The sequence below is a fragment of the Balaenoptera ricei genome, chromosome 16 (assembly GCF_028023285.1).
Source record: "Balaenoptera ricei isolate mBalRic1 chromosome 16, mBalRic1.hap2, whole genome shotgun sequence".
NCBI lineage: Eukaryota > Metazoa > Chordata > Mammalia > Artiodactyla > Balaenopteridae > Balaenoptera > Balaenoptera ricei.
Window position 1 is genome coordinate 39166090 of NC_082654.1, and position 27255 is coordinate 39193344.

Consider the following 27255-nt stretch of genomic DNA (forward strand, 5'->3'; position numbering starts at 1 on the left):
CCTAGTCTGGGCCAGCGTGAGCACACTGTCAGCTGTCCTCAGTATGTGTGGTGGAGGAGGGAGACACATATAATAGGTAAGAACACTGGGCTTCCCTGGTGGTGCAGTGGTTGAGAGTCTGCCTGCCAATGCAGGGGACACGGGTTCGAGCCCTGGTCTGGGAAGATCCCACATGCCGTGGAGCAACTAGGCCCGTGAGCCACAACTACTGAGCCTGCGCGTCTGGAGCCTGTGCTCCACAACAAGAGAGGCCGCGATAGTGAGAGGCCCGCGCACCGCGATAAAGAGTGGCCCCCGCTTGCCGCAACTAGAGAAAGCCCTCGCACAGAAACGAAGACCCACACAGCCAAAAATAAAAATAAATTAAAAAAAAAAAATAGGTAAGAACACTGGCTGCAGAGTCAGACTGCTGGAATTTGTCTCCCAGACCTAGCACGTCCTGACCTTGGACAAGGTACTTCTGAGCCTCGTTTTTTTCATCTATGAAAGAGAAATGATAACAGTTATCTAGCTCATAGATTCTTGTGAGGATCAGTGAGACTACAGGTGAGTGCTTTAGTTCAAGGCCTAGCACGGTAAGCACACAATCTGTTAGTCCTTTCTTGCCTGTCAGAATGACTGAAATCAATGGAACAGTATGTTGGCACGCAGGTGGACAACGTTTCAGCTTCCGACCACAGCTTCCTCTAGGCTGATTTCCATGAATAACGTAAATCATACTTAAAAGGAGCAGAGGTTACAAAGAGAGGAAGGGATGGCAGGGACTCAGGATTTTAAATGCCTCTCTTCTTCCCCTTCCTTCCCCTTGACCTCCTTCCCACCTTAGGTTCTTGAAGGAAACAAACAAAACGCACAAAAGACAGGCCAGGAAAATGCATGTTATGAGACTTTGGCCTAAACCCCCATGCAGACTAGAGTAAGCTGAGCTGGCCCCTGGGGAGGATCCCTTTCACATGGCTAGAGGCAGGCCTAGGGCATAAGAGCAAAGGAGCTCCTGCAGCCCTTTCCTCCCAAAGCCCATACCCAAGTTTCTCTGGATCTGACTGCTTTAACAGCATAGAAAAGGGGATTCGGGAAGAACTAGCAAGTCAGCAAAGAAGCAACACATTGAAGAGATCATGCGTCCCTCACCCAGCGCTCACTTGGTCCAAGCTTTCTCAGCAGGTTGGAGTAATGAATGGAAACTTATGTCAGAATTTTTTTTTAGGTTTCATTCTATCCGATTAATTCATGGTTCAGTATTTGAGTACAATTTGTACCATTTCAGATCTGTACTCCAGACAAAAATAGAGTAACTTGAAATACTGTGTTTAAAGAAATTCTCGTGTTCTATCATTAAATTACTTGCCTAATAGTTGACTATATGATTTGTTTAAGTACTTTACGTGCTAAGAACCAATTGTCAGGAATGTTTGAATTATGTATGGTGATATTTCATGGTGATAGTTTTATTGCAAGGAGCATTGTTTTTTTGTCAGCAAGATTCCTGATGTAAAATAACAACTACCGATAAAAATACATGTTCTATATGCACCGAAGCCCCAGGACTCCTGGCCTAGATAAGCCCATCAGAGGGAGAGAAAATGTCAGAAGAAAGAGTCAAGAGCAACAACCACACCTGGCTCAGAACTTAACTTGTTCAGTTCATTCAACAATTACTTTGTTGAACCGCTATTATGTGCTGGGCACTTGTTCCAGATGCTGAAACTCATCCACCCCAGTTTAGAAGTCAATGACAACCACAAAGAGGATTCAAGCCCTAGACCCCATGCACCTCAAACCTGCCCTCTTCTTTCTCAGCACTTAACTCCTTCCCTTCATGTTAATGGTTTTGCCCTCCACCCTCACGTATCCTGAGGGCAGGGTATGAAAGAGGGGAGAAGAGGGAGCAGAAGACAGGTTTAAGCTTCCAGAGCTGGCAAATAACAGAGGATATCAAGAAAGGCGATGTTTTTGGTTGTTTTTCCTAGTTTCACTTTTTTCAGCACTGGGGTCAAAAGCAGTGGTCCTGCTGACCCCAGTGGGTTCTGCTCTCACAAAGCATCTTTAGATTTTAACTCAAGGCACAAAAGCCTCACTACTTCTCCCTCACTTCCGAGTTAAACCTCACATTTCTGTCACTGGACTGTGATTTGGCCCCAAACAGAAAATTAGCTAATTAGCTTTTGCTCTCAGTTGGGGAAAAAGTGGCTTGCACCAGCCAGAAGAGATTCAGGTAAATAGCCTGTACTTGTTTGCTTTGGGAAGTGATTTGCCTGCTTTGCATCATAAGCAAGAAGATTTTCATACGGGACTAGCCTAGAGCAATAATAATCTACTCAAGTGTCATGAGCTGAGGTGAGGCCAAGTTCTAGAGACAAGAAAAAGAAGCTCCACCAGACAACTTCCTTTCCAGACCAATCCCAATGCAGGGCCCCAGATGGAGCTAGAGGCTCAGTGGAGAGCTCAGCACAGACTTCTCTAAATCATGACAGGGCTTGATTTTTTTGAGCTGCTCCTTAAATTTCCTACTCACCTATCCCCACGATCTTTAAAAATTAAATCAACTTATATTAACATGCTTATATTTTAACTTTGGAGGTTTGAAATTGAACTAATTCAACCAACTAGGACACTTTGTGTTTAAAAACAAAGAATAGAATTCAAAGAGCGAAAAAAAAAACCTCTCCAGACCTCATGATCTAAGTGTTTTCTTGCTTGTTCTATCACTAACATACTCTCTCTGGAACACTCTTCATTTTCCAGATGCGAATAAAAAGGTGAGATGTGAAGAAGGTAAGTGACCCTCGTCAAGTCACATACCTAGTGAGTTGCAGAGATAACACTAGACCACAAGACTGTACTTCAGTCTAGTGCTTTTGTTTTGTTCTCAAACACAATAGAGCCTTCCTATAGTCCATAGACTGGTGTTGTAAATTACTCTATAAACTAGCTGTTAGCATATCAGAACAGGAGCCTGAATTTCTTTAATTGGCTAAAAAAATGTTATCAGTTTCCTGAAAGTTTCAGGTTTTGTGGCTTTTTAAAAACCATCTCTTTAGTTGGGTTAGTTAGTAAATAAAAAGCAACAGGTAATTTTTTTTTTTTTGCCAGGCCCTACTTCCTTGATGATGTGGTCACTGTAACTGTTTTTACCATCTAAGAACCACCCCCTGATCGTTATCTCTTCCAGTTCTGCATCAGGCATGTTGCTTACACTGATGACTGATCCCAGTTTTCTGAGATTATAATAACTATGCAAAAAAGCTTCTTTCTCAATTGTTGCCCTTTGCTCTTTGCATAAGAATCAACTCTGGGTAATTCCCTCTTGGTCCACTGGTTATGACTGGGTTCTTTCACTGCTGGGGCCTGGGTTCAATCCCTGGTCAGGTAAATAAGGGGAACTAAGATCCTGCAAGCCAAGGGGCACGGCCAAAAAAAAAAAGAATCAACTTTTGTATCACACAGATTCGACTTTTGAAACCTTATCAGATCTTCTGTTTGGAATTCCAGAAAGCGGTATAAGAAAAACTGGAGAAATGCCCAACTTTCTAGTTAGAAGACTGGGCTGGGTGGGTGTGGCATGCTATGGATTTGATTTCGTGATTGTCTGCTGTGTTTACAATGAGGATAGTTGTGAGGTATGGCAGAAACAGCCGCTGAGTCAGAAAGCAGAAAACGTGGATTTCAAGTGTCCTACACTACAAATTAGCTGACTGAACACAGACACAAATCATAGGTTGTAGGTTACATAAACAACAGAATTTAGAATTGGAATGGACTTTAAGGACCTTGGTCCAATAGCCTTGTTTTACATATGAATCAACTGAGGTTCAGAGAAGTTCAATAACTGTCCAATATATATGTATTTTCTATATATATATAATTGTTCAGTATATATATATATATATATAATTTTTTTTTTTTTTGGCTGCACCGCACGGCTTGTGGGATTTTACTTCCCCAACCAGGGATTGAACCAGGGCCCTCAACAGTGAGAACGTGGACTCCTAACCCCTGGACCGCCAGGGAATTCCCAGGAAGTAGCTACCAATATTAAAAATATGTATATAACTGCATTTCTGGTCAAAATGACTCAGTAAGTCCACACTTTGACATACCTCTTCTGCTCAAATGGTAATAAATAAAATACAAAAATCAAAATAAAGAAAAGATATGAGGGGCCTCGAAAAAAGATTACATATTCCATGAACCAGAAACAGAAGAGTAACATGAAGCAGTGAGAGGGGCTGATGCTCCTGGCCAGGAAGTGGGCATACACGGCTGGGCCTCTAACTTCTGAAATTTAATGGGGATTAAATATGTTCCAAATGAGATAGGAAATTAATGATTTACTGGGATTTCAAAGGATGAAAAAAACTGCTGTACAGCCACTTCCAGGAGACATGGCCTAAGAGAAAGCAGTAGGCCTTGGCAGGCCAAGGAACAGGGGGCAATGGCCTCAGGAATCAGGAGGACAATGCTTATGCCTAGGAATGGCTTGGTGATACAGGAGACCCCAAATATCATTATGAGACATGGTTTGGGGCTAGGTATCTAGACTGCAGCCACTGCAGAACCATTAAACAGAGGTAAGGACAGAAAGATTGAAAAAAGGAGAAAGAGGAAAAGGAGAAAAAGAAGACATAAGTAAACAACTTCTTTGGTAAACAAGTGTGCCAAAGACATTTCAAACAAAAAGAAACCTACTGCTAAAAAAGAAAAACAAACAATAAAATCAACAATGAGAACATGAATTCATCCCTGAAAAAATTAATTTTATGTTACAGAATGACAAAACTCTAAAATAAATGTTTAGAATGGCCAAAGAGATAAACTGAAGATTAAGTTTCATTTTAAAAGAACAACAAAAGATAAAACAAAAAGAAATAAAACAGGTGAATATGAAAAAGAACCAATTAGAAGTATTGGAAATTATTTTTAAGTAGTCATGAAGTTTTTAAAAAGTAGTAATAAAATTAAACAAACAAACAAACAAAAAAAAAACCTCACCAGATTGGATAAACTCTAGACTAGACGAAAACAGTAAGGAAATTAGAAGGAAGCATTGAGAGACAAAGGTTGAAAAACATATAGAAAAGCTGTGAAGAGACCTGAAGGACCAATTTATAGGTGAACCGACTGAAAGGATCCAACATACATCTAACAGGCGTTCCAGAAGAGGAGAATGGAAAAATGGCAGAGAAATATGTTTAAAGAAAGAAAAACTGAGAAGTTTCCAGATCTGGAAAAAAACATGAGTTTTCAGGTCTACCTTCTCATACTAAACAAAGACAATTCCACACTTACATTTCAGAATATCAAGGATAAAGAAAAAGATTTAGGGCTTCCCTGGTGGCGCAGTGGTTGAGAGTCTGCCTGCCAATGCAGGGGACACGGGTTCGAGCCCTGGTCTGGGAGGATCCCACATGCCGCGGAGCGGCTGGGCCCGTGAGCCACAGCTACTGAGCCTGCGCTTCTGGAGCCTGTGCTCCGCAACAAGAGAGGCCGCGACAGTGAGAGGCCCGCGCACCGCGATGAAGAGTGGCCCCCGCTTGCCGCAACTAGAGAAAGCCCTCGCACAGAAACGAAGACCCAGCACACCCAAAAATCAATCAATCAATCAATAAATTTATAAAAATATATATATATATTAACAGTTAACTAACGAAGACCCAACACACCCAAAAATCAATCAATCAATAAATAAATTTATAAAAAAAAAAAAAAAAAAAAAAAAAAGAAAAAGATTTAAAGCTACTAGAGCCTACAAATCAGTACAAGAAAAAAGGCAGGCAATCCAATACAAAAATGGGCAAAAGACTAGAACAGGCACTTCACAAAAGAAGTTATGCAATGGCCGTTTGAAAATGCTTAATTTCATTAACCATAAAGAAATGCAAATTAAAACCACAATGAGATAACTCAACACACTACAAAAATAGCTAAAATGAAAAAGATGGATAATACCAACTATTGGTAGAATGTCAGCCATATGGCACTTTCACATACCGTTTCTGGGAGTATAGATTGGTTCAACTTCTTCAGAAAATTGTTTAGCAGTAACTACCAAAACTGAACATATGAGGACCCTATGGCCGCAACCAGAGAAAGCCTGCAGGCAGCAACAAAGACCCAACGAGCCAAAAATAAATAAATAAGTAAATTTTTTAAAAATGGGCAAATTAGTTGAACAGGAACTTTATCAGTGAAGATATATGAATGGTGATGATCCTCTAAAAGACTTAGAAAGGAGAATCTGAGAAGATGACAGCGATGGCATGATTTTTTAACTTTTCCCATCACCTCCCATCACCTAAAAAGAGAGCAACAAAAGTTAAAAAACAAAAACCCATAGACAGTATCTGCAACACAAGTTGATGAAACATCCCTAAGAATTTCCCAAACTGAGAGGGTGGAAGACAAACCACCAATTGCTACAAGGCCCATACCAATAAGCACCATCTTACTGGCAAGAAGCAGAGGGAAGCAGTAGAGTAGCTGATGGAATGAGGGAACTCCCAAGTCACTATAGGTACTCAATGGAAGTTCAGAGGGCTAACTGCTGTTGTGCAAGGAATTACTACCTTAAGCTCTGAGAGGACTTGAGCAGAGGGGCCCTATGAACTCTCAAAACTCACTAGCTGAAGCTCCCTTCTGGAACATAACTTTGAGAAACATCTTCTGGGAATAGAAATCCATATTAAACAGGAGACAAAAAGGGTACAGGAAAGAGAAGGCCCAGATGAAAATGGGGGCAGGAACAGAATCAGGAGATCTCTGAAAGGGCAAGGAAGAGCACTTCTGACCGACTCCACCCTCCCCATCCCCTGATACCCCAACCAAGGTTCAGGAAAATAACTTAGTACTAGATATGTAGGAAAATCTCACATATCAGTTCTGAGCCATTTAATACCACCTCCCTAAGTATCCTGTAAACAGAACACTAAGGCTGCAACTCCGTCCCTACAATTTTGTTTAAACCTGCTGGTTAATCCTACTAATTCAGTAGAGGAATATTCCCACTTGGTTTTTGTTTCGGCTCATTGGGATCTCATCTCAATTATTTCCCAGTTCCCTAGAGGCCTGTGTTTTAGTCATGTCCTGGTCTTCTGCCGAGTCATTGTCCCAAGGACCCCACCTCTCTATCATAGATATGGTTCACAAGTACATATTTACATATTTTACATCAAAATTGGATTTTCTTCCAGAATGAGAATATTTATTGAAAAAGTTTCCAAAAGCACCCACATTGTTAACATTTGGTCAAGAGACAATCAGAACCTCAAGGTTGGTAGAATGAACTCTAATGAAGAATGCTGAGAGAATCAGTAAATTCCAACTTAATCTTTCATATTAGCTATTTCATAAATAATGTAAAATAAATATTCTAATGAAATGTTATTAAACTAGGAAGAGTATTCAATTTGGAAGGCTATCATTCTAATGAACAATTATGTGTTCTCCCAGTAACACAAACAAAAGTGTAAACATAAACTGCTTGGGTCTAAGTAATGGTTTAAAATCTGGGAATATAGTACATGGAAGATGTTGAACTGAGACTGGTTTTAGAAGTAATAAATTTAAGAATCCTTCTATCGTAAAATGTATTATTCCAGGGCTTCCCTGGTGGCGCAGTGGTTGAGAATCTGCCTGCCAATGCAGGGGACACGGGTTCGAGCCCTGGTCTGGGAAGATCCCACATGCCGCGGAGCAACTAGGCCCGTGAGCCACAACTACTGAGTCTGCGCGTCTGGAGCCTGTGCTCCGCAACAAGAGAGGCCGCGATAATGAGAGGCCCGCGCACCACGATGAGGAGTGGCCCCCACTTGCCGCAAGTAGAGAAAGCCCTCGCACAGAAACGAAGACCCAACACAGCCATAAATAAATAAATAAATAAATAAATAAATAAATAAATAATTTTTAAAAAAATGTATTATTCCAGTAATGATAAAATAAAGTTTAGGAAGTTAACTTCCTCCCAAGTTGCAAGGTATGAAGCTCAAACTACAAATCTTTTAACTAGAAGAATATGACATCTTTTTTCTTGCTGTGGAATTTTCTCAAAAATACTGTCTCTCTCCCTTTCTCTCTCCTCTCTCTCTCTCTCTCTCTCACACACACACACACCAATTAAAAAATAGCTTAACAGATTGATGTGAACGTGCTTAAGGGTAGACTGAGCTGATAGGTGAGTGGAAGGAAATGCTTGAGTGAGAGAAAAAGAATAGTTAGGAGAGAATTCAGTGGCCTGTGATTCTATGAGAATTAAGTGATTGGGTAAGTTAAGGAGAAGAGCTAGATACAGGCAAATTATACTGTAATGCAAATATTTATTTTCAGCTTACATTTGGCAGAACACAGTCCAAATTCCAAGGATCATTAATGAATTATATGAAATACCACCTTAGAGAAATATATTCCAAAAATTGACACTTACAGATTCTGGTTTGGTTGTATGTAACTCCCAAATATTTAAGGGCATGAATCAATTCTGCAGTTTATAAAAGGAAAGCACTCAAAGATATCGTAAAAGTTGATTTTGCCTGAAAACACGAAGCTCCTTTTGAGATCAAGATTATATACAAAAAGAGCTTCAAGTGCATGATTATGTGTTGGAGAGCAAAAACTTCAAAATGATAAAATGACTATAAAAAACAGTAAGTACAATGCACTGCACACATCAAGTTGCAGACTAGACAGAAAAATGGCTAATGTCCATAGGCTATTTATTAACTGACTAAGGTCTCAGAACCGATAGCGATTAAATTTTGGCTTGACTGAATAATTTGGTCACCTATCATGAATGAACTCTTGTTGGCCAAAGATTATTATTCAACGTTCAACTTTTTATATATCCTATCCTAGATAAGATCTTTTGCTTTTATCATGAGATTCTTCAGTTTCAGGCATTTCCTAAGTGAGAATAATAGCACCAGAGTAATGTCACAACCTCTGTAACATTAGGGAAAATGGACCACACTTACCCTCTATCCTGAAATATTTTACATGCCAATGACTACAATGATAACTATATGGTCCTATTTAATAATAAATTAAACAATTCCTATAAAACTTTAATAGTCTATGAAAAGTTTATGAATCAAATTATTTAATGTTCCAGACATCAAGTAAATTTGTTTTAAGGTCTTTTAAGATAACCCCCTTGAAAGAAAAACTAGGTTCATTCCACTTCAACATGCCCATAGACTGAGTCTAGTGTTTGTACATAAAAAGTACACAACAGGTATTGATGAACTGATGGTGTTAATTTAAGACAAGTGATCAGGATCAAGAAGTCTTGAAAAACAAACACAGCAATTAAAAGAAATCAATTATTCAAGAATGATATGCACAGTTTAAGTCCATTTATAGAAAATTTTAAATTCCCACAACAATACTACAAGTTTTCAGAGTCAAGCATGCAATGGAGTGGTAAATAATGAACTTCATGTTGGTGGCTACCTCTGGCAGGGAGTGAGGGCAAAAGCACCAGGGAGGCATACAAAAGTCCTCAATTCTTCTTATTTGGATCTAAACCGAATGATATAATGTTAATTTTGATAAAACAGTATGATGGGCATGAATGCTCATTATACTGTTCTCTTCTTGTCTGCCTACTTACAAATTTAAGAAAGGAAAAAGATTAATACCAGACCTTTGCAGGAACAATCAGCAGTGTATTGATGCATCAGTAGTATTTATCAGCTAATCATCTTATTTTATGAACATCATTCATTTGAAGATCAATGATCTACAGACCAATGATCTATGCATCTTCTTTTATACTTTCAATATATAGTTGTATCACTTTTTATTTAGATTTTTAATAAAATAGATTTCAATATTTCTTTAAGAAGTGAAAATCTGAGGAAACTTCTATTAGAAAAAAATTTCCTTATATTGCCTGATTTAGTCAAAGCTGCTTGAAATGCTAGCCTGTTACCGTCAGTTACTGATTGTGTATCAATACGGAGAGCAGAAAAGACCTGGTAGTAAAGTCACAGGAATTCTGTTTATTATTATAGCAAACATTTTCCTGGCATTTGACAGAACTCAGAACCATTTCTTTGAAATGGGTTCATATCTGTGAAACTAAGCCCACCAGTAGGAAGTCTTTCTTTACAGAAATGAACAAAAAGGAAACTAAACCATCAAAAGATATATTTCACATCATAGCAAAATATAAAAATACAAGCAAAAATGACAAAATTTTTTTAAAAAATGCTAAGCAATGGATTTAAGAAACTTTGATTCTATTCTTCTGTCTTGTTGCTAATGGTCCTCTTTGTTCTTCCACTGTTACATATGTGAAACAGGAATGATAATAATTAAAGAATGGCCTTGCAAGACTTACTAGGAGGTTAAAAGGAATTATTGAAACAGTGTTCAAATACTTTATAAATACTATTAACAAAGATATTTATTTTATTATATTTTTGTCTTCCTTCAGTGAAGGTGTTCTTTTAAATCAGACTCTGTTTATTAATATTGTTTCGAATTCTCAACTAGAGAGATGTTAGCTTTCTTTCAAAGCGATACTCTCAGTGAATCATAATAGTTCTGATTAAGAAAGATGATACCAGAACTTTGCTACCTGAGGAAAAGAGAAAGAACTGCAGCACAACTGGTAAAGTTCCTAGACTTAGTCCAATCAAGTTATGGATTGTCCAACTGACATAATATTTTGTTACTCCAACTTTCAAGTATCATCTTGAAATCATATTCTATCTTAGTGTGAGATTTCTTACATAAATATTTAACTTCTGTAAATGTTTGTAGTGCCAGTTATCTTTTTGAATAGATTTTTTTTCCCTTAAGAGAGCTGCTCCAGTGAAGAATCATTTCTTACACATCCATGTCCAGACTCAAAAAGAAACGTTTTTCTTTGAAAAGACAAAAATACCCAAGTAATATTAAAGCTTGCTGTAGCCAGGGATTGCCCACCTATTCCAAGCATGGGATCACTCCCTGTAGATTCCTGATGAATTAAAAATGTTTGCCAGTTACTCATAGCTCATCAGATGTGTTCACCTTTGGTAGTTCACATTTTTCACTGGTGTGACAACTCTGAAGGATGTCCTTGTAGTGGTTCTTCAGATCTTCATACAAAGAAACAGTTTCTTGTGAGTGAGCCAATGGTAACACCTTTTCATTCAGTAACATCTGCACTTGGAATTCTTCCTTAGGAGTCTTAGCATTTTTACAATGGTAAAGCACAAATATTAGGTTTGAGGCATAGGGTACAATGTGACCACTTCGGAACTTCCGATGCATTTGCTCCTTGTAATTGTAAGCTGTTAGGGGCTCCTTGTCTTTGAAGTAGCCCATGAGAGAAAGGAGTGGAAGAAGGGTCTCTGCATGACCAAACTGAAGGATGACTGGAGAGGAAATTGGTTGAGAACTTAAAAGAGAAGTAGAGAAAAAAATACATATAAACGTATTTTTACATACATAATAATTTAACATAATAGCTTTTAAACATAATAGCTACACTTAGAATTAGCATACAACTTTATCATCTTTTTGTAATCTTTATAACAACAATCTACATAACAACAATATGGCTGAAATTCTGTGTGGCAGAGAACTGAACTTTTTATAGTAAAAGTTATGTTCCAAAATTTTGGAACACTGTAGTATTGTAAACCCATCTACAGCAGTGAGCATACACATTATTCTTTAAGTTTAAAGAGAGAGTTGAGTCTTTACTTGTAGATTAAGGAACTTGAAGTTGATATGTATTTCAAAACTGCATTGCCTGCCTGTGAAGGACTGGCCCTTAGTAAATACTGATTACTCCTTGGAGCTCATCTGAATAAATTTCAAATGTTATTTTATCTTTATCTAGGGAATAGGACAAGCACTATTCAGTAAATTTCTCGGTTAAAACCAAGTCTGAACAGTGAACGGTAATGCATGTAATTCCTCAATGTTTTATAAGACCCGACTTGGGCACAAAATGTGGAAGAGAGCTACAAAAGGGTAGAGACATAACCTATTCTAGCTCATATACTGTGTCTGTGGTTGGGAATGGACTTTATACACTGCCAGAAACACAACCAGCTTTCAACATCATGAGCTAGGTCACCTTTATTTTTGTTTTTTGTTTTTTCCAAGTTTTCTATGATTTTTTTCTGGTAAAGGCTTCTTTTAAAAGCAGCAGCAAATGACTGTTTAGCCTTCTCTCAACTTTTATAAAAAGAATATGACTATTGTTCTTAAATATAATTCGTAAACCTATTCAAACACAGTTAACCATCTGACTTCTTGCCACCACCCCACACATTAGGTTCACATTTTCTGGGAGGACAGCAGCATTTGCAGCAGTTTCTGAACCTTCCTAATTCCTCACATAAAAACAGATGGAGCAAATGGACAGCAGATCCCAAACCCAAGGGAAACATTCACAACATAACTATGTGGAAAAGTATTCTCCATGAATCATCAATAGCCTCAAGACCTGCATATTATCAGTATCAGTGTAGAAGGAAGCAGAGGGAAGCCATAAAGCATGTAAGAGATCTGAAAACTGGAGAATCCCAAACAGCCATTGGGTATTCACTGGAAAGTGCTGTGGGCCAATCTGAGATAGCAGCTGAAATTGGGAAGGGTTTAGGTTACTCTAGTGTGTGTGTGTGTACAATACGTATGTACTGATACTATATATTATATATGTATGTATATGTATATATATAATGACAATAGTAATATAGATTGATTTTTTCTATACGCCATAAACATACAACATATCATTACTATTTTTGCTTTAGGTAATGTTACCTTTTAGAGCAATTAAAAATAGAATAAAAATTATGGTAGACAGAATTCTAAAATGACCTCCAAGAATTCAGCCCCCTGGTGTATATACCCAGTATAATCCACACCTCTTAAATTGGGAAAGACCTACATATATCAAGATATCACTTGCATGATTATGTCATATTATACGGCAGAAAATATTTTGCAGATGTAAATAAGTTTCCTAATCATTTGAGTTTGAGTTAATCAAAAGGAAGATTATTCTGGGTGGACCTAGCCTAATCTGGGTAGGTTACTGAAAGGGGATGAAGTTCCTGAGAGATCTTCCTGCTGACCTGACAGCAGCAAGAGCCATGTTGTAAACTACATATGGAGGGACCACATAATGAGAATATGAAATTGGCCGCCAACAGCTAAGCGCAGACCCCCGCTGACGAGCAAAAAAACAGGGACTCAAATGCTTCAACTTCAACTTGGTGAGTGCAAGGGAGGACTACCTCTAGGCCTCTCCTGGGGCTGCAGAAATCTAGCCCCTGTGAACCCTCCAAACAACTGCTCCAAGGTTCCACTGAAGGACAGAGGCCACACTAAGGGGAAACTGCTGGGAGTGGGGTCAAGACTGAGCAGGAGAGGGACCGCAGAGATAAAGGAAAAAGGAAGCCCAGATAAAAGTGGGGGGAGGGGAGCAGAGCCAGGAAGCAAGCTACCATATTCCTGAACAGTACACACACACACCCCCCCCCAGAAAAGGGAGCTCTGTAAGGTTAAAAAAGCAACCTGATACAGCCTTCTTCTAAATGTTGAGGAAACCTAAATTTACATTATAACAAGCAACAGAAAAATAAATAAGAGAATAAGGAGCAGAAAAACATTCCTACAGAAAATAAAACTATACTAGAAAAGTATACTAAAAAAATACAGAGAAACATACTATTTCTCAATTATCCATTATTTTGAGATTAATATTCTCTAAAAGGTGTCAAATTTAAAAACCATTCATCAGCAGGTGATTGTAAGCCTCTTTTCTTAACTGGTATACTTTAATTAGGTCATCTAAAGTACCTAAAACCTTTATTTATTTCCAAGCAATATCTCCTTAAGTCCAAAGTTCTAAAGCAGTACCATTCAAACCACAGTTATATTTAGTTTGACTGCATAAATACTTTTACATCTTATAATATTTGTCAGTATTTTAAAATTGGGAGATTTCAAATTCTTAAAAATCCAGATTTGTGGCTCCTCTTAAAAACCTGAAAGATCTGGCAACACGAACTCCTATCAAGGCAATAATCAGCTGAACAGGAGTAAGGTTTACCCTCCAGAGATGACATATACCTGTTGCACAGGACATATATCATTTCACGTTGTTTAAGATAGGATGGATTCATTCGTTTGTTACTTGCCTCGCCCCTTTATATATTTGACTATAAATAAGCCAAAGCCACTGCCATAATGTAAATATAATGGAATTTAATAGTGATAGAAGTTAAAGAAAAACATGTAATATAAAGATACTGGTTTGTATTTTAAGTCTTCTAGCCATGAGGCAGTTAAGTGCAAAGCCAGGAACAACCCTCAGCTCAATACTTTACTATTGCTCTTTGTAAGATTTATTAGGACACGTAAGAGTTCAGGAAGGATAGCAGCAATACCCTCACTGTCTCACTGAAAGGCTTAACTGTCAGCAACTCTCTCCTCTTTTCCCCACTGGGGAACTCCAGTAAACTGGGAAGAATATATAAGGCAATATATAATATAAAATATTCTACTTTTAACATGTAATTAACATAAAAATTATTAATGAAACTATTTTATTCTTTTCTACCAAGTCTTTGAAATGCCGTGTGTACTTTACATTTGCAGCAATCTGAATTCAGACCAGTCCCATTTTCAGATGCTGAATAACCGCATGTGGCTGGTGGCTATTTTGTGGGAAAGCGTTTGACAGACAGTGGAGTAAACAGCCTTACCCTACCTACCTGGGTTCAAAAGTCAATCAAATAAAGAGAAAATAGAAAAAAAGATAAAAAACAAATAACAAACACACATATGAAACAAAATTGTGTGCTGGGGAAGAGAAGAGACCAACAAGGCTATGTACAAATGATGAGTTCAAAGTCCAATTAACTACATCCAAGCTACAGAAGAAATTAAATCTAGGTTGTTACCCAAATTTAAGGTTTAAACCTAGGGTTCCTTAGGTTTATATAAAAAGCAATAAATCCCATTTTCTCTTTTGACTGCCTACTTTCAGTCACGTATTAAAATCAGCTAGTTTTGAGAAGAAAGTTGAGAAAAAATTGTGCTTTAAAAATGCTTATTGGGAGTTTTATGGGAAATCAAATAACTGTATATATTAGATTCATATAGGAAGCCAAATCAACAAAAATAAAGGACTGTCTTCTCCCATATGATCCACCTAAATTAAAAAAAAATATTTTAGAATTCCAAGCAATTCTCAATAGGAAGGAAAAATGCAATTTAAAAAATAAATGCCATGAGTATCATCTTCTTACTACAGATCAGTCTCCATTACAGGAGGATGCAATATACAAAAACAGTATGTTTAAAGGTCTGGTTAAATGCATCGATACAATAATGATAACTAAGGACAAGGAAAACTATATACTAGAGGGTCAAGACTAACGTAGCCTTCCCCAAAACAATCTAAACAAGTAAAAACATCAATTTACTTAGAGATCCAAATGTGCTTGCAGAAAATAGTAAGCAGCTTAGAATTTTTTGTAGGTTATATATTTCTACAATAATGCCAAATATAAAGGAGAAATGAGCACAATTTCACTCACGATTATTTTTTGTCTGCCTTTAACCTTTGTGCCTTAAAGTGTCTTACACAAATAGCAGATGCTGTTGCTACTTCAGAAAAAGAAGTTGGCTGATGTTGCTTGTATTCATACAAAAAAAGCACTGGACAAAAATGGATGTGCCCAATTTTCTGAAACATAAAGAAGAGACTTTTCAAAGATCCATTTGGCCATTTGTTTAGATGTGACAGATGCTAGCATTCTCTGCCAAGTGCCAGGTACCATGCTAGTTTCTCTTTTTAGGAGGGAGGAAAGATGAGAAAGGGGGAGAAAAAAGGTGGTAAGGTGAAAGAACAAAAATACAAATAAAACATATTCCTGGTTCTTGCAGATGAGAATTTCTCTAAGTGTTAGGGGAACCCAGAGAAAGAGAGTAAAATCACTCTGTCTGAGGAAGAATTGGACGGACTTTGCTGAGGAGGTGGTGTTTGAGCTGGATCATGAATACATTCCTATTAAGTCTCATAATAGAAATGCTGCCCGTCGTGGCTTTAGTAAAGTGTAGTATCTGGTTTACCCTATGATGTAGATATCATCATCCCGTTTTTACAGATGAAAACGCTGAGGTTAACTTACTTGCCTAAGTTAACTTTGAACCATCAATTAAACTCACTAGAAAAAATACTATCCATTAAATTCATAGGAATAGATAATATAAAAGATTAACCTAAATCCTTTCAAAAAAATATTAATCGTCCTGAGCCTGATTCTTAAGTTCAATTTTTCAAAATTGTTTTTTTTTTAAAGAAGGGCACATCTGAAATTATTTAACTTTTTAGCTTGAACTTGAATACAGGAATACTATAAATCGAGTTTCACGAATATAATATACACGCAAAAAAATTCACTTGGAAAAAGCTCAATGCCTCTTATATAGGAAAATATTTGCATAACTGGACTGGAGCAAATAAGTTAGAAATTTAGTCACCCAAGTTTACTTTCAAGCCATTGCTGATTTAAAATCAATCAAATCAAATCAAAAAAACTTAGTACAAATTTAAAATCTATTTCAAATCAAATCAATGGGGGGGGGTGGGCTGTGGAAACATGGCATTTCAATATACCAGCTGAGGAAAACCACATTGTTAGTGCTTGGTAACAAGGCCCCTGGCGTACTAATTTGAATTGGGCAATTTAAAAAATACTCTTTAGCAACATGCCCTTTGGTGAGAGCACATGTTAAATCCTACAGAATAAGAAAATGGACTGTCTCTTAAACAAGGCATCAATTCTTCTCCAAGAATGTATAAAAGGCAAAGATTACATTTCCCGGGTTTTTAACCTGAAATAAATATGTGATAGAGGATAAACAAAAACAGAAAGACAAGAAATCTTGCTTCAGGAACACACTACACGACTAACGGCTTCCTAAAATTTGAGACACCATGTGTCCATTATGAGCTTATGGAGACCATCTTCCCTCAATAACTCTGAGGCACTCAGTGCATCATACTCTCTACCATGAATTCAGTTTGCTGAGTAATAAAGGGTATATGCAACTACATTTTTATTGTAGCATGAAGAAAGGGAATATGTCAACAAATGACAGTTTTCAGTTTCAGAGACCCAATATCTAGGCCAAATACTTTTCAACTCCCATTAGTAAGTACTCGCTATCTGGAACACTGTACTGAGGTTGTATCCAGATCCAATGTCATCTACCTCTTATTTCCTAAACACTTTCTTTATATATGAACATCTTCTCCTTGCCAACCAATCTCCCCCTCTTTATCTCTCATTTCCCAGACATAACTATTTAAAATCACTTTGCCCATTTCTAAGACACCTGATTACAAAATATAGCAACAGACAATGCTTCAAGTTTGTATCAGGATGCATGATTTCTTGTTTTTTGACAGCAATATCACCCCTGGTCAAGTGTATTACAAAACAACACAAATATATATATAAAAATATATATGCAATATATATTATATATATATATCATACAATCAAATGATCACTTTAAGAACTATGTGTAAATCATTCCTAAATGTATGTACACAAATCTTCATTGAGCACAGAATAAGAAGATACTTAATTGGTTTGGTTTACATCTTTTTAAAAAATGTCAAGGAATATTATTAAAAATCTGGCTTAGAGAAATTTTATCTCACAGGGAGAGAGCTTATAAAATAGAAAAGAATGCCTTATGATACTTTGTAAAATACGCTATCAACAAGAACATAAAACTGAAACTCTCAAGTGGTCTAAAAGTTATCTTTAAGCACTTAACATGTTTCATACAATTCTAAAAATCTTTCTTCTTGATTTTTGCATTTCAAAAAAAAAATTCAGAGCTCACTAAATGTGTAGGTTGGATTTTAAGGGTAAGAAGCAGAATTTAGCACACTCCTAAATAAGTTACAAAATCGAAAAAAAGTAATTTTTCCATTAACTCAAAAAGTATTCCCAATAAATAATAGCTCAGAATATAAATCACTTGCCTCAGACATAACTGCTTTTCTTCACTATTTATTTTTCCTAGCTGATTCAACCTGGTAATCCTTAATGATTCAAGTGTTAAAACTAGAATAAATATAATAAAGTAATCTTCTTCAAGGTTCCCTAAGAAAGCAGAAGTAAAACACCTACCTCATAATTATGAGGTATAAAATTCAAAAGAACTTAGCTGATAATTTTTCAGTCCTTTTAAACTACATACTTCAAATCAAGGGCCTACTTACAGCTAAGAATGTCAGAATGCTTTTCTTCACTTATAAACAATGACTAAGCAATATGTAAACTGATTTCTACTTTACTGTTTGAAACTCAACTGCTAAAATATCAAATGCTGGGTATAAAAAAACAACTAGAAATTTCAGTCTCCGGTCTGTAAGGAGCTTAGAAATTGAAATTCCACCCTAACAGCCAAGAGCTGAACAAACTGAAAAATCAACAATTCTTCTTAGATCCATCAGAGAAGTGAGGTCACAGGTCAAACTGCTGTCCCCCAAATTGGAGACAGAGACAGGTAGATACAGAGAATCACAATTTACAGGAGCAGAAACCTCCATGGGAACCATTCCAGGGTCAGAAAACCTAAACTGTAATTGACAAATTGCTAGAGGCTCAGTGTGGACAAGTCTAAGTTAAAAACTTCAGGGGACCGGGGGTTCCCTGGTGGTGCAGTGGTTAAGAATCTGCCTGCCAATGCAGGGGACACGGCTTCAAGCCCTGGTGTGGGAAGATCTCACATGCCGCGAAGCAACTAAGCCATGTGCCACAGCTACTGAGCCTGAGCTCTAGAGCTCGTAAGCCACAACTACTGAGCCCACATGTCACAACTACTGAAGCCCACACACCTAGAGCCTGTGCTCTGCAACAAGAGAAACCACCACAATGAGAAGCCCGTGCACTGCTATGAAGAGTAGCCCCCGCTCACCGCAACTAGAGAAAGCCTGAGCACAGCAACGAAGATCCAATGCAGCCAAAAATTAATTAATTAATTAATTTTTAAAAATAAAAAATAAAAAATAAAAATTTCAGGTGACCAGGCATAGGGGGGAGTGAACTCTGCCAGGTCCTCAGTGAATCCCCTCTTGCTTCTGGCAGGGGAAGGAACAAAGGAACCATTTTGAAATAAACCAGAGCTTTTTGTTCTTCTTAACAAGGCCTGCCCTCAGGAGAAACTATTTCACCAGAGTCTAACCTGCTAGGGGGTTTTATCAGAGCCTAACCTACCTGGGAGAATGGAAATATTCAACTCTAGCCCCCTCTAACTCTCCTGTGTCATCTATGGAGGAGAAGAAAACTGAGAGGCACTGGTGAAGTTCACTGCTTGGGGCATGGCTCATCAAAAGCCTGAGACCTAATCATAGGACTACAGAATGCTCCCCTTCCCTCCACACCTTACCACTATATTACTAAAGGCCTATTTACCATAGTTCCTCTTACCCAGTACATCATGTCCACTTTCAACAAAAAAATTACAAGGCATACTGAAAGGCAAAAAACATCATTTAAAGAGACTGAACAAGCATTAGAACCACAGTCAGATACGGCAGATATGTTAGAATGATCAGGCCAGGAATTTTTTGAAAATATAATTAATCTGTCAAGGGCTTTAATGGAAAAAAAAGCAGACAATATGCAAGAACAGATGAATAATTAAAGAGATGAAATTTCTAAGAAAAAATCAAAAATAAATACTAGAGATCAAAAACACAGTAAAGAAACAAGGAATATCTTTGTAAACCTGACACAGATGAGGAAAGAATCTCTGGGCTTCAGCATATGACAACAGAGACTTCCAAAGCTGAAAAGCACAGAGAAAGAAGACTGGAAAAAAACAGAACAGAATATACAAGAACTGTGGGACAATTACAAAAGGTTTAAATTAACATATATGTAATGCGAATACCAGAAGGAGAAGAAAGAGAGACAGGGACAGATAAAATATTTAAAGCCATAATGAATGAGAATTTACCCAAATTAATGTCAGATGCCAAACCACAGATCTAGGAAGTAAGAGAATACTGAACAGGATAAATTCCAAAAAAACTATACCTACACATATAATATTCAAACTTCAGAAAATTAAAGATAATGAAAAAATTTCTGAAAGAAGCCACAGGAAAAAAGCACCTTACCTATAGAGGCACAAAGATAAGAATTACACCTGACTTCTCTTCAGAAGCCATGCAAGCAAGAAGACAGTGGTGTGAAATATTTTTAAGTGCTGAGAGAAAAAAAACCCCACCAACCTAAAATTAATGTTGAGGAACTCAGAGCTTTCCTGCTAAGATAAGGTACAGGCAAGAACGTTCCCTTTCACCACTGTTTTTCAACATTGTACTGTAAGTTCTGGCTAATGAGAGGAGATAAGAAAAGAAAAGAAAAGGTATACATGTTGAGAAGAAAGAAATAAAACTGTCTTTGTTTGCAAATGACATGATCATCTATCTAGATAATCCAAAGAATCAACAAAAAAACCTCCTGGAATCAATAAGCAATTATACCAAGATTGCAAGATACAAGGTTAATATACTAAAGTCAACTGCTCTTCTATATACTAACAATAATCAAATTTCCATTTGAAATTAAAAACACATTACCATTTACACTAGCAACCCTAAAAATGAAATACTTAGGTATAAAATAACAAAATATGTACAAGATCTACATGAGGAAAACTACAAAGCTTTTATGAATGAAATCAAAGAATAAATAAATGAAGTGATATTCCATGCTCACAGATAGTAAGGCTCGATATTGTCAAAATGTCAGTTTTCCCTAACTTGATCTATGGATTCAACACAATTCCAATCAAAATCCCAGCAAGTTATTTTTGTGGATATCGACAAACTGATTCTAAAGTTTATATGGAGAGGCAAAAGACACAGAATAGCCAACACTCAATACTGAAGGAGAAGAACAAAGTTGGAGGAATGATACTACTCGACTTCATGACTTACTATAAAGCTACAGTTATGAAGACAGTGCGGCATTAGTGAAAGAATAGACAAATCAATGGAACAGAAGAGAGAGCCCAGAAATAGGCCCCTGTAAATACAGTCAACTGATCTTTGACAAAGGAGCAAAGGCAATACAGTGGCTCAAAGACAGTCATTTCAATAAATGGTGCTGTAACGCTAGACATCCACATGCAAAAAAAAAAAAAATCTAGTCACAGACATAACACCCTTCACAAAAATTAACTCAAAAAGGATCAGAGACTTAAATGTAAAACTCGTAGAAGATATAACATCAGAGAAAACCTCGATGACCTTGGGGATGGCAATAACTTTTCAGATACAACACCAAAGGCACAATCCATGAAAGAAATAATTGATAAACTGGACTTCCTTAAAATTAAAAACGTATGCTCTACTTAAGTCAATGTCAAGAGAATGAGAAGACAAGTCACAGACTGAGAGAAAATATTTACAAAAGACACATCTGATAAAAGACTGTTATCTAAAATATACAAAGAACTCTTTAAGATTCAACAATAAGAAAACAATCCAACTAAAAAATGGACAAAAGATCTGAATAGACACCTCACAAAAGAAGATATACAGGTGCAAACTAAGCATATGAAAAGGTGCTCTTATGTCATTAGGCAATTAAAAATTAAAACAATGAGATACCACTACACACCTATTGGAATGGCCCAAATCCAGAACACTGACAACACCAAGTGCTGGCAACAGGAACTCTCATTCATTCCTGGTGAGAATGCAAAATGATATAGCCACTGTGGAAGTTTCTTACAAAAAAACCATATTCTTATCATGTGATCCAGCAACTGCAATGCTTAGTATTCATGCAAATGAGTTAAAAACGTATGTTCACACAAAAACCTGAACATGGATCTTTATAGCAGCTTTATTCATAATTATCAAAACTTGGAAGCAACCAAGATGTCCTTTAGTAGGTAAATGAGTAAATTAACTGTGGTACATCCAGTCAATGGAATAATATTCAGCACTAAAAAGAAATGCACTATCAGGGCATGAAAAGATACGGAGGGAACATAAATGCATATTACTAAGTAAAAGACGCTAATCTGAAAAGGCTCCATATTTTATGATTCCAACTATATGACATTCTGGAAAAGGCAAAACTATGAAGGTAGTAAAAAGATCAGTGGTTGCCAGGGGTTGGTGGGAAGGGAGGGATAAACAGGCAAAGCACGGAGGATTTTTAGGGCAGTGAAACTATTCCGCACAATACTACAATGGCAGATACGTGTCATTATACATTTGTCCAAACTCAGATGACGTACAACACCAAGAGTGAACCCTAATGGAAATTATGGACTTTGGTGATAATGATGTGTTAATGTAGGGTCATCAATTATAACAAATGTACCACTGTGGTGTGAGATGTCAATAGTAAGGGAGGTTGGGGGGCGCGTGGTAGGGAGTTTATGAGAAAACTCTGTACTTGCTGCTCAATTTTGCTGTAAACCTAAAACTGTTCTAGGAAATAAAGTTTATTAATTAAGCAACAACAAAAAAACTACTACATGGGAATATATGTGACCAAAAAAGCACATTTTCCTTCCAAAGAGTTAATATATATTGTCCCTCTTAAATAGCTGCTCATGCTTATACCTGTTTGCCCTGTTATGAATAAGACTTACTCACATTTCAATTTTCTTTGACAAAGTTAAGCAGCACACGTTAAATGTAAAAACATACTGCGTTTCTATTTTAAATTACTTCCAAACACCCAAAAATGGGGACTTGGATACCTTCAATTAGTGGAGGCTAAAGAGTTGTGGAGTTTCAGTGTGTGCACATATAGCAGTGATTTTTAAATTTGGGGTTGTTTTTGTAACTCTAAAGATGTCAAAACAAATATACAAAAGTATTTATTTATGGTCCAGCTTTCATCAGAAGCCATTAAAGGTATGTGCCAGGTTTCTGTAAAGTAAATCAGTAATTCTTGTGAAGGTAGTGGGTTCCATCTCAGGAATACAACACTCTTTGCTTTGTCTCATAATGGAGAGTACATCTTAGGAGTGTTCTAAGTCATCTACTAGGAACTGATTTACTTCACTTAGTACAGGCACAACTGCTGTTTGAAAGAACCAAATCCCCAGCTTTTCCTTAAATATACCCAAGTTCCGAGGATGGCATGGGAATTTTTCTGGGTTTTATTCCCAAGCTTCTTCAAAGCAAAGTTGGTTTATGATTAAGCCCAAAATACTGGCAACAGCCAATGGGTAAGAGCGTGTGTGCATATGTCTGAATGAGAGAGTACAGAAGTGTGTGTGTGTGTGTGTGTGTGTGTGTGTCGGCCTGGGGGCTGGGGGGTTAGAAAGACCAGAGAGAACAAGAGAACATAATGTATGGGAGGACAAAAAGGGAAAGAATGTGAACAAAAAATCACTTCTCAGTTTACTCAGTTCCTAATATAAGGCCACTGCACATAGTTTTGTCAGAAAATTGCTGAGCGCATGAAGACTGCTACATTCCATTCTACCTATGGTCCCATGTAAATAGCTTTCTTTGTATCATATGGCCATTCAATAAACAGAGTTGTGAGGTTCAGGATGCCATGACATAAAGAACTAGGTTTTTACCTTTAACCACTTAACAACAAATTAAGAAAAATTCAGATATTCTATAATTTGCTTTGAACATTCCTATTTTTCTTAAATCATGCTGTTCCTGTTCTCTATATTCTGGCTGCATACTCTAATCCTTCAACAAACGTAGACTTCTATTAGTCACACTTCTCATATTAACTATATCCCTGACTTGTAATGATATTCCTTAGAACTTGTAGCAAAATAGTCTCCCAAAAAACAAGGAATAAAAAGCCATGGCATAAACCTTTAACTCTGCCCTCTCCCTCTGATAAAAATGCATTAAAGTTGAAATGTCACATTTTCCAAAAAGTGACAAAACCACTTTACAGAGGTTCATTTTAGCTTTAAAAGATTTTAAAAACCCTAGAAAATGTAAACTACTAATACAAATATAAGAAAAGAAATAACCTATATGAAGTATATGCAGAAATACACAGTTGGAATTCTAATATTTTAGGGTTGAGATCTGGTCAAGATTTGCTCATTTTAGAAATAAGGAAAAGACAAGTGAATTACCTAATGTTATCTAGCAAGATAAGAATGCAGTTCTCTAAATTACAGTCCTCTTTTTACTTATATAACTTGGTAAGGAGATTTTATCAAATCTTCCATTAAAAAGCAAATTTAATTTGAAGTCTAAAATTATGTTGTTAAATGAGGTTTGATGACTATGCATGTGTTCAAAGTAAGTAAACACCCCCAAAAAAGCTCAACTAGAAAAACAACTAATAATTGCATGTTTTTCCCTAAATGTACTCAGCTTAGATTTTTCTAAGCTCTTAATTCATGTTTCACACTCAACTAATGTTACACAAAGTGTATTTTTAAACATGATCCAGGAATATCAAATACAGCTTTAGACAACTCATAAAATTCCCATACTTATGTAAGTGCACAAATAAGCAACATGAACTGCCAGAGATATGAGATGCTTTGGGAAGAAAATTATGAGGAAAAAAAAATTTTTTTTAAGTCTTTTTACATCTGATTGAAGCATCAGCTCCAATGAGGCATATGGAGAAGCATCAGGTTTGACAGTTTAACACAAATATAGAATGAAGTGACTCAAGCATAAAGTTTTTTCTCAAGCAAAAATACATAGAAATAACTTTTGCTTCCAGCCAAGATGGAGTAACAGGGACTGGATTTACCTTCCTGCCTTAAACTACTATACAGCCAAACAAAATATATGAAACAGCAATTTTTAGACGTTTGACAATAGTGAGAATAAGAGCGAGGCAAGGCAAATGAGGTGAATCCCAACAGCTGTCCCATCTTAACTGCCTAGAGTTTCCAGGCTGCAGCACAGGGCAGGGGAACCCAAACAGAGCACGGCAGTCTTCCTGAGCAGATGAGATAGAACTGAAAATTAGGGAGGCCCAGCTGGCTAGAATTCACAGGCTAGAGTACCAGAGAAGAGAGATCTATAGGGACTCCCCTCAAGTTTTCAGCTAGTACTGATCAGCTCATGTCTGTGAGAAAACTATCCAAACCCAGACAAAAAGTGCTAAGAAGAAGGAGGCGAAAAAAAATCCCCAAAACTAACACAAGGCCAGGAATAGTTCGTGTTCACACAAACCAGACTAGGAAAACCTCAAAATATACACGGTACCAAATAGATGCTCAGGAGGAATTGCCTCAATAGTGGGGCAAAATTAGCCCATAAAAAACATTATTATAAACACAAAAGAGGTAAACCACAGACTAAGAGAATATATTTGTAAAGCATAAATCTGAGAAAGAATTTGTATCTAGAATATACTTAAAGAACTCTAACAACAACAGTAAAAATGATAAACAACCCAGTTAAAAAATGGCAAAAGATGTGAACAGACACTTCACCACAGTAAACATATGGATGGTAAATAAGCACACAAAAAGATGCTCAATATCACTAGTTGTATGGCTGTTAGCATAACTGATACCATCTTGAGCCCTTAGAGTTTCTCCTTCCACTGACCCTGCCCAGGACTGTACTGTGTAGCAGTGAATCACTACTCTGTCATCAAGGGCTTTGTAGTTAATAGATATTGTTTAATAATCATCAGGACCAGGTGGCCTCAATGCTCTGTTAGTCCCCAAACAATAAAAACCTTCACTGACGTATTCCCAGAGCCCAGGAGACTAGTTACCCATTCGTGAATCCTGACTTGGGAATGCACGTCCTATGTCCAAGTTCCTGCCCCCATACCCTAGGTTAACTATGAAACAGTCCCGATGCCCCCTCGGCGGTGCAGAGTACACTTGTGAATGCTTCCAGATCACTGTCTGCCTGATCCTGATCCCACCGTGTGCGTAAGTTACACTATAACAAACTGATCCATTGATTATATGGAGCTGCCCACCTTTTGTTTTGGTTTCAAGATGCCTTATCAGTTTGGTGGGCACTTTTCATTACCTCTGTCCTCCAACACTAGTTTTTAGGGAAATGCAAACTAAAACCACAATGAGCTGCTCCAACACACCCATGAGAACGGCTAAAATTAAAAATACCTACCATACCAAGTGTTGGCCAGGAGGTAGAACAACTGCAACTCACACACTGGAGGGGAGAGTTTGGCTGTTTCTCAAAAAGTTAAACATACACCTAAATATGACTCAGCTATTCCATCTCTAGGTATTAATTACCCGAAAGAAATGAAAGCATATGTTCATACGAAGACCACAAATGTTCACAGCAGCTTTATTTGTAATAGCCTCAAACTGTAAACACCCAAATGTCCATCATAAAGAGAATGGATAAACAAATTGTGTAGTATCCATATAATGGAATACTAAGTAAAATGCTAAATAAAAAGGAATGAATGACTGATACCCACAACATAAATCTTATAACCATTATGCTGAGGGAAAGAAGCCAAACCAAAAAAAATGTGCATATACATACTATATGGTTCCATTATATAAAATTCTGGAAAACACAAGTTAATCTATAGTGACAGAAAGCAGATCAGTGGTCTGCCTGGGAATGAGGGGTGGGAAGTACATTAGAAAGAGTCACAAAGAAATTTTTTGTATGCGATGGATAGTTCGTTATCTTGATTATGGTGATCGTTTCATGGGTGTATAAATATGTAAAAACTCATCAAATTGTATGCTTCAAATATGTGTTGTTTATTTCACAACAGTTATACTTCAATAAAGTTTTAAAAAATCAAAACAAGTATTAAGAGTTGATAATGCTGAGGTCTGTGAAAGAAATCTTCAATGACCAACCTCAAAAACTCCTCCTCCCATAAAGCCTTTACCAAACCCCAACAGTTCAAATCAATTCTCCTTCAGCATTTCTTTTTACCTGTTTTAGTGCTGTTATATAGATATCCTCCAAACTAGGATATGAGTTCCTTGAGACAATAATTTAAATGTATTCAACTTCGTATATACCCTCTATTGCCTGCATAACAAGCTGTATTGAAGTAGAAGTAAAACTAAAATCAGGGAAGCACTCACTTAGGAGGCAGTTGCTAAAATCTAAGAGAGAGAAGATATTAGCCTGAATTGAGACGGTAGCAGTGGGGATGAAGAAAAGTCAAAGGACTTTATATAAACCTGGAAGAAAAAAAAAAAAAAAAACTCCACAATATGGTGAGTAGATGTAGAAGGTGAGGGAGATAGAGTCAAGAATGATGCATCGGTTTGCGGCTT

At 37.0% G+C, this 27255-nt stretch overlaps 1 protein-coding gene across 7 annotated transcripts in view; it reads right to left on the reverse strand.

Moving 5' to 3' along the window:
• Nucleotides 1–27255, reverse strand: part of PAPSS2 (3'-phosphoadenosine 5'-phosphosulfate synthase 2) — a 203454-nt gene that overhangs the window by 148994 nt on the left and 27205 nt on the right. The window contains exon 5 of one of the 7 annotated variants that reach the window (XM_059901015.1): nucleotides 9331–11383. The exons of 5 other annotated variants lie outside the window; for them this stretch is intronic. In XM_059901015.1, coding sequence (XP_059756998.1) covers nucleotides 10990–11383 — 394 coding nt within the window. In that variant the 3' untranslated portion in view covers nucleotides 9331–10989. Of the gene's footprint in view, nucleotides 1–9330; nucleotides 11384–27255 lie in introns of those variants that run through there. One more of the 7 variants, XM_059901021.1, reaches the window with a different exon arrangement.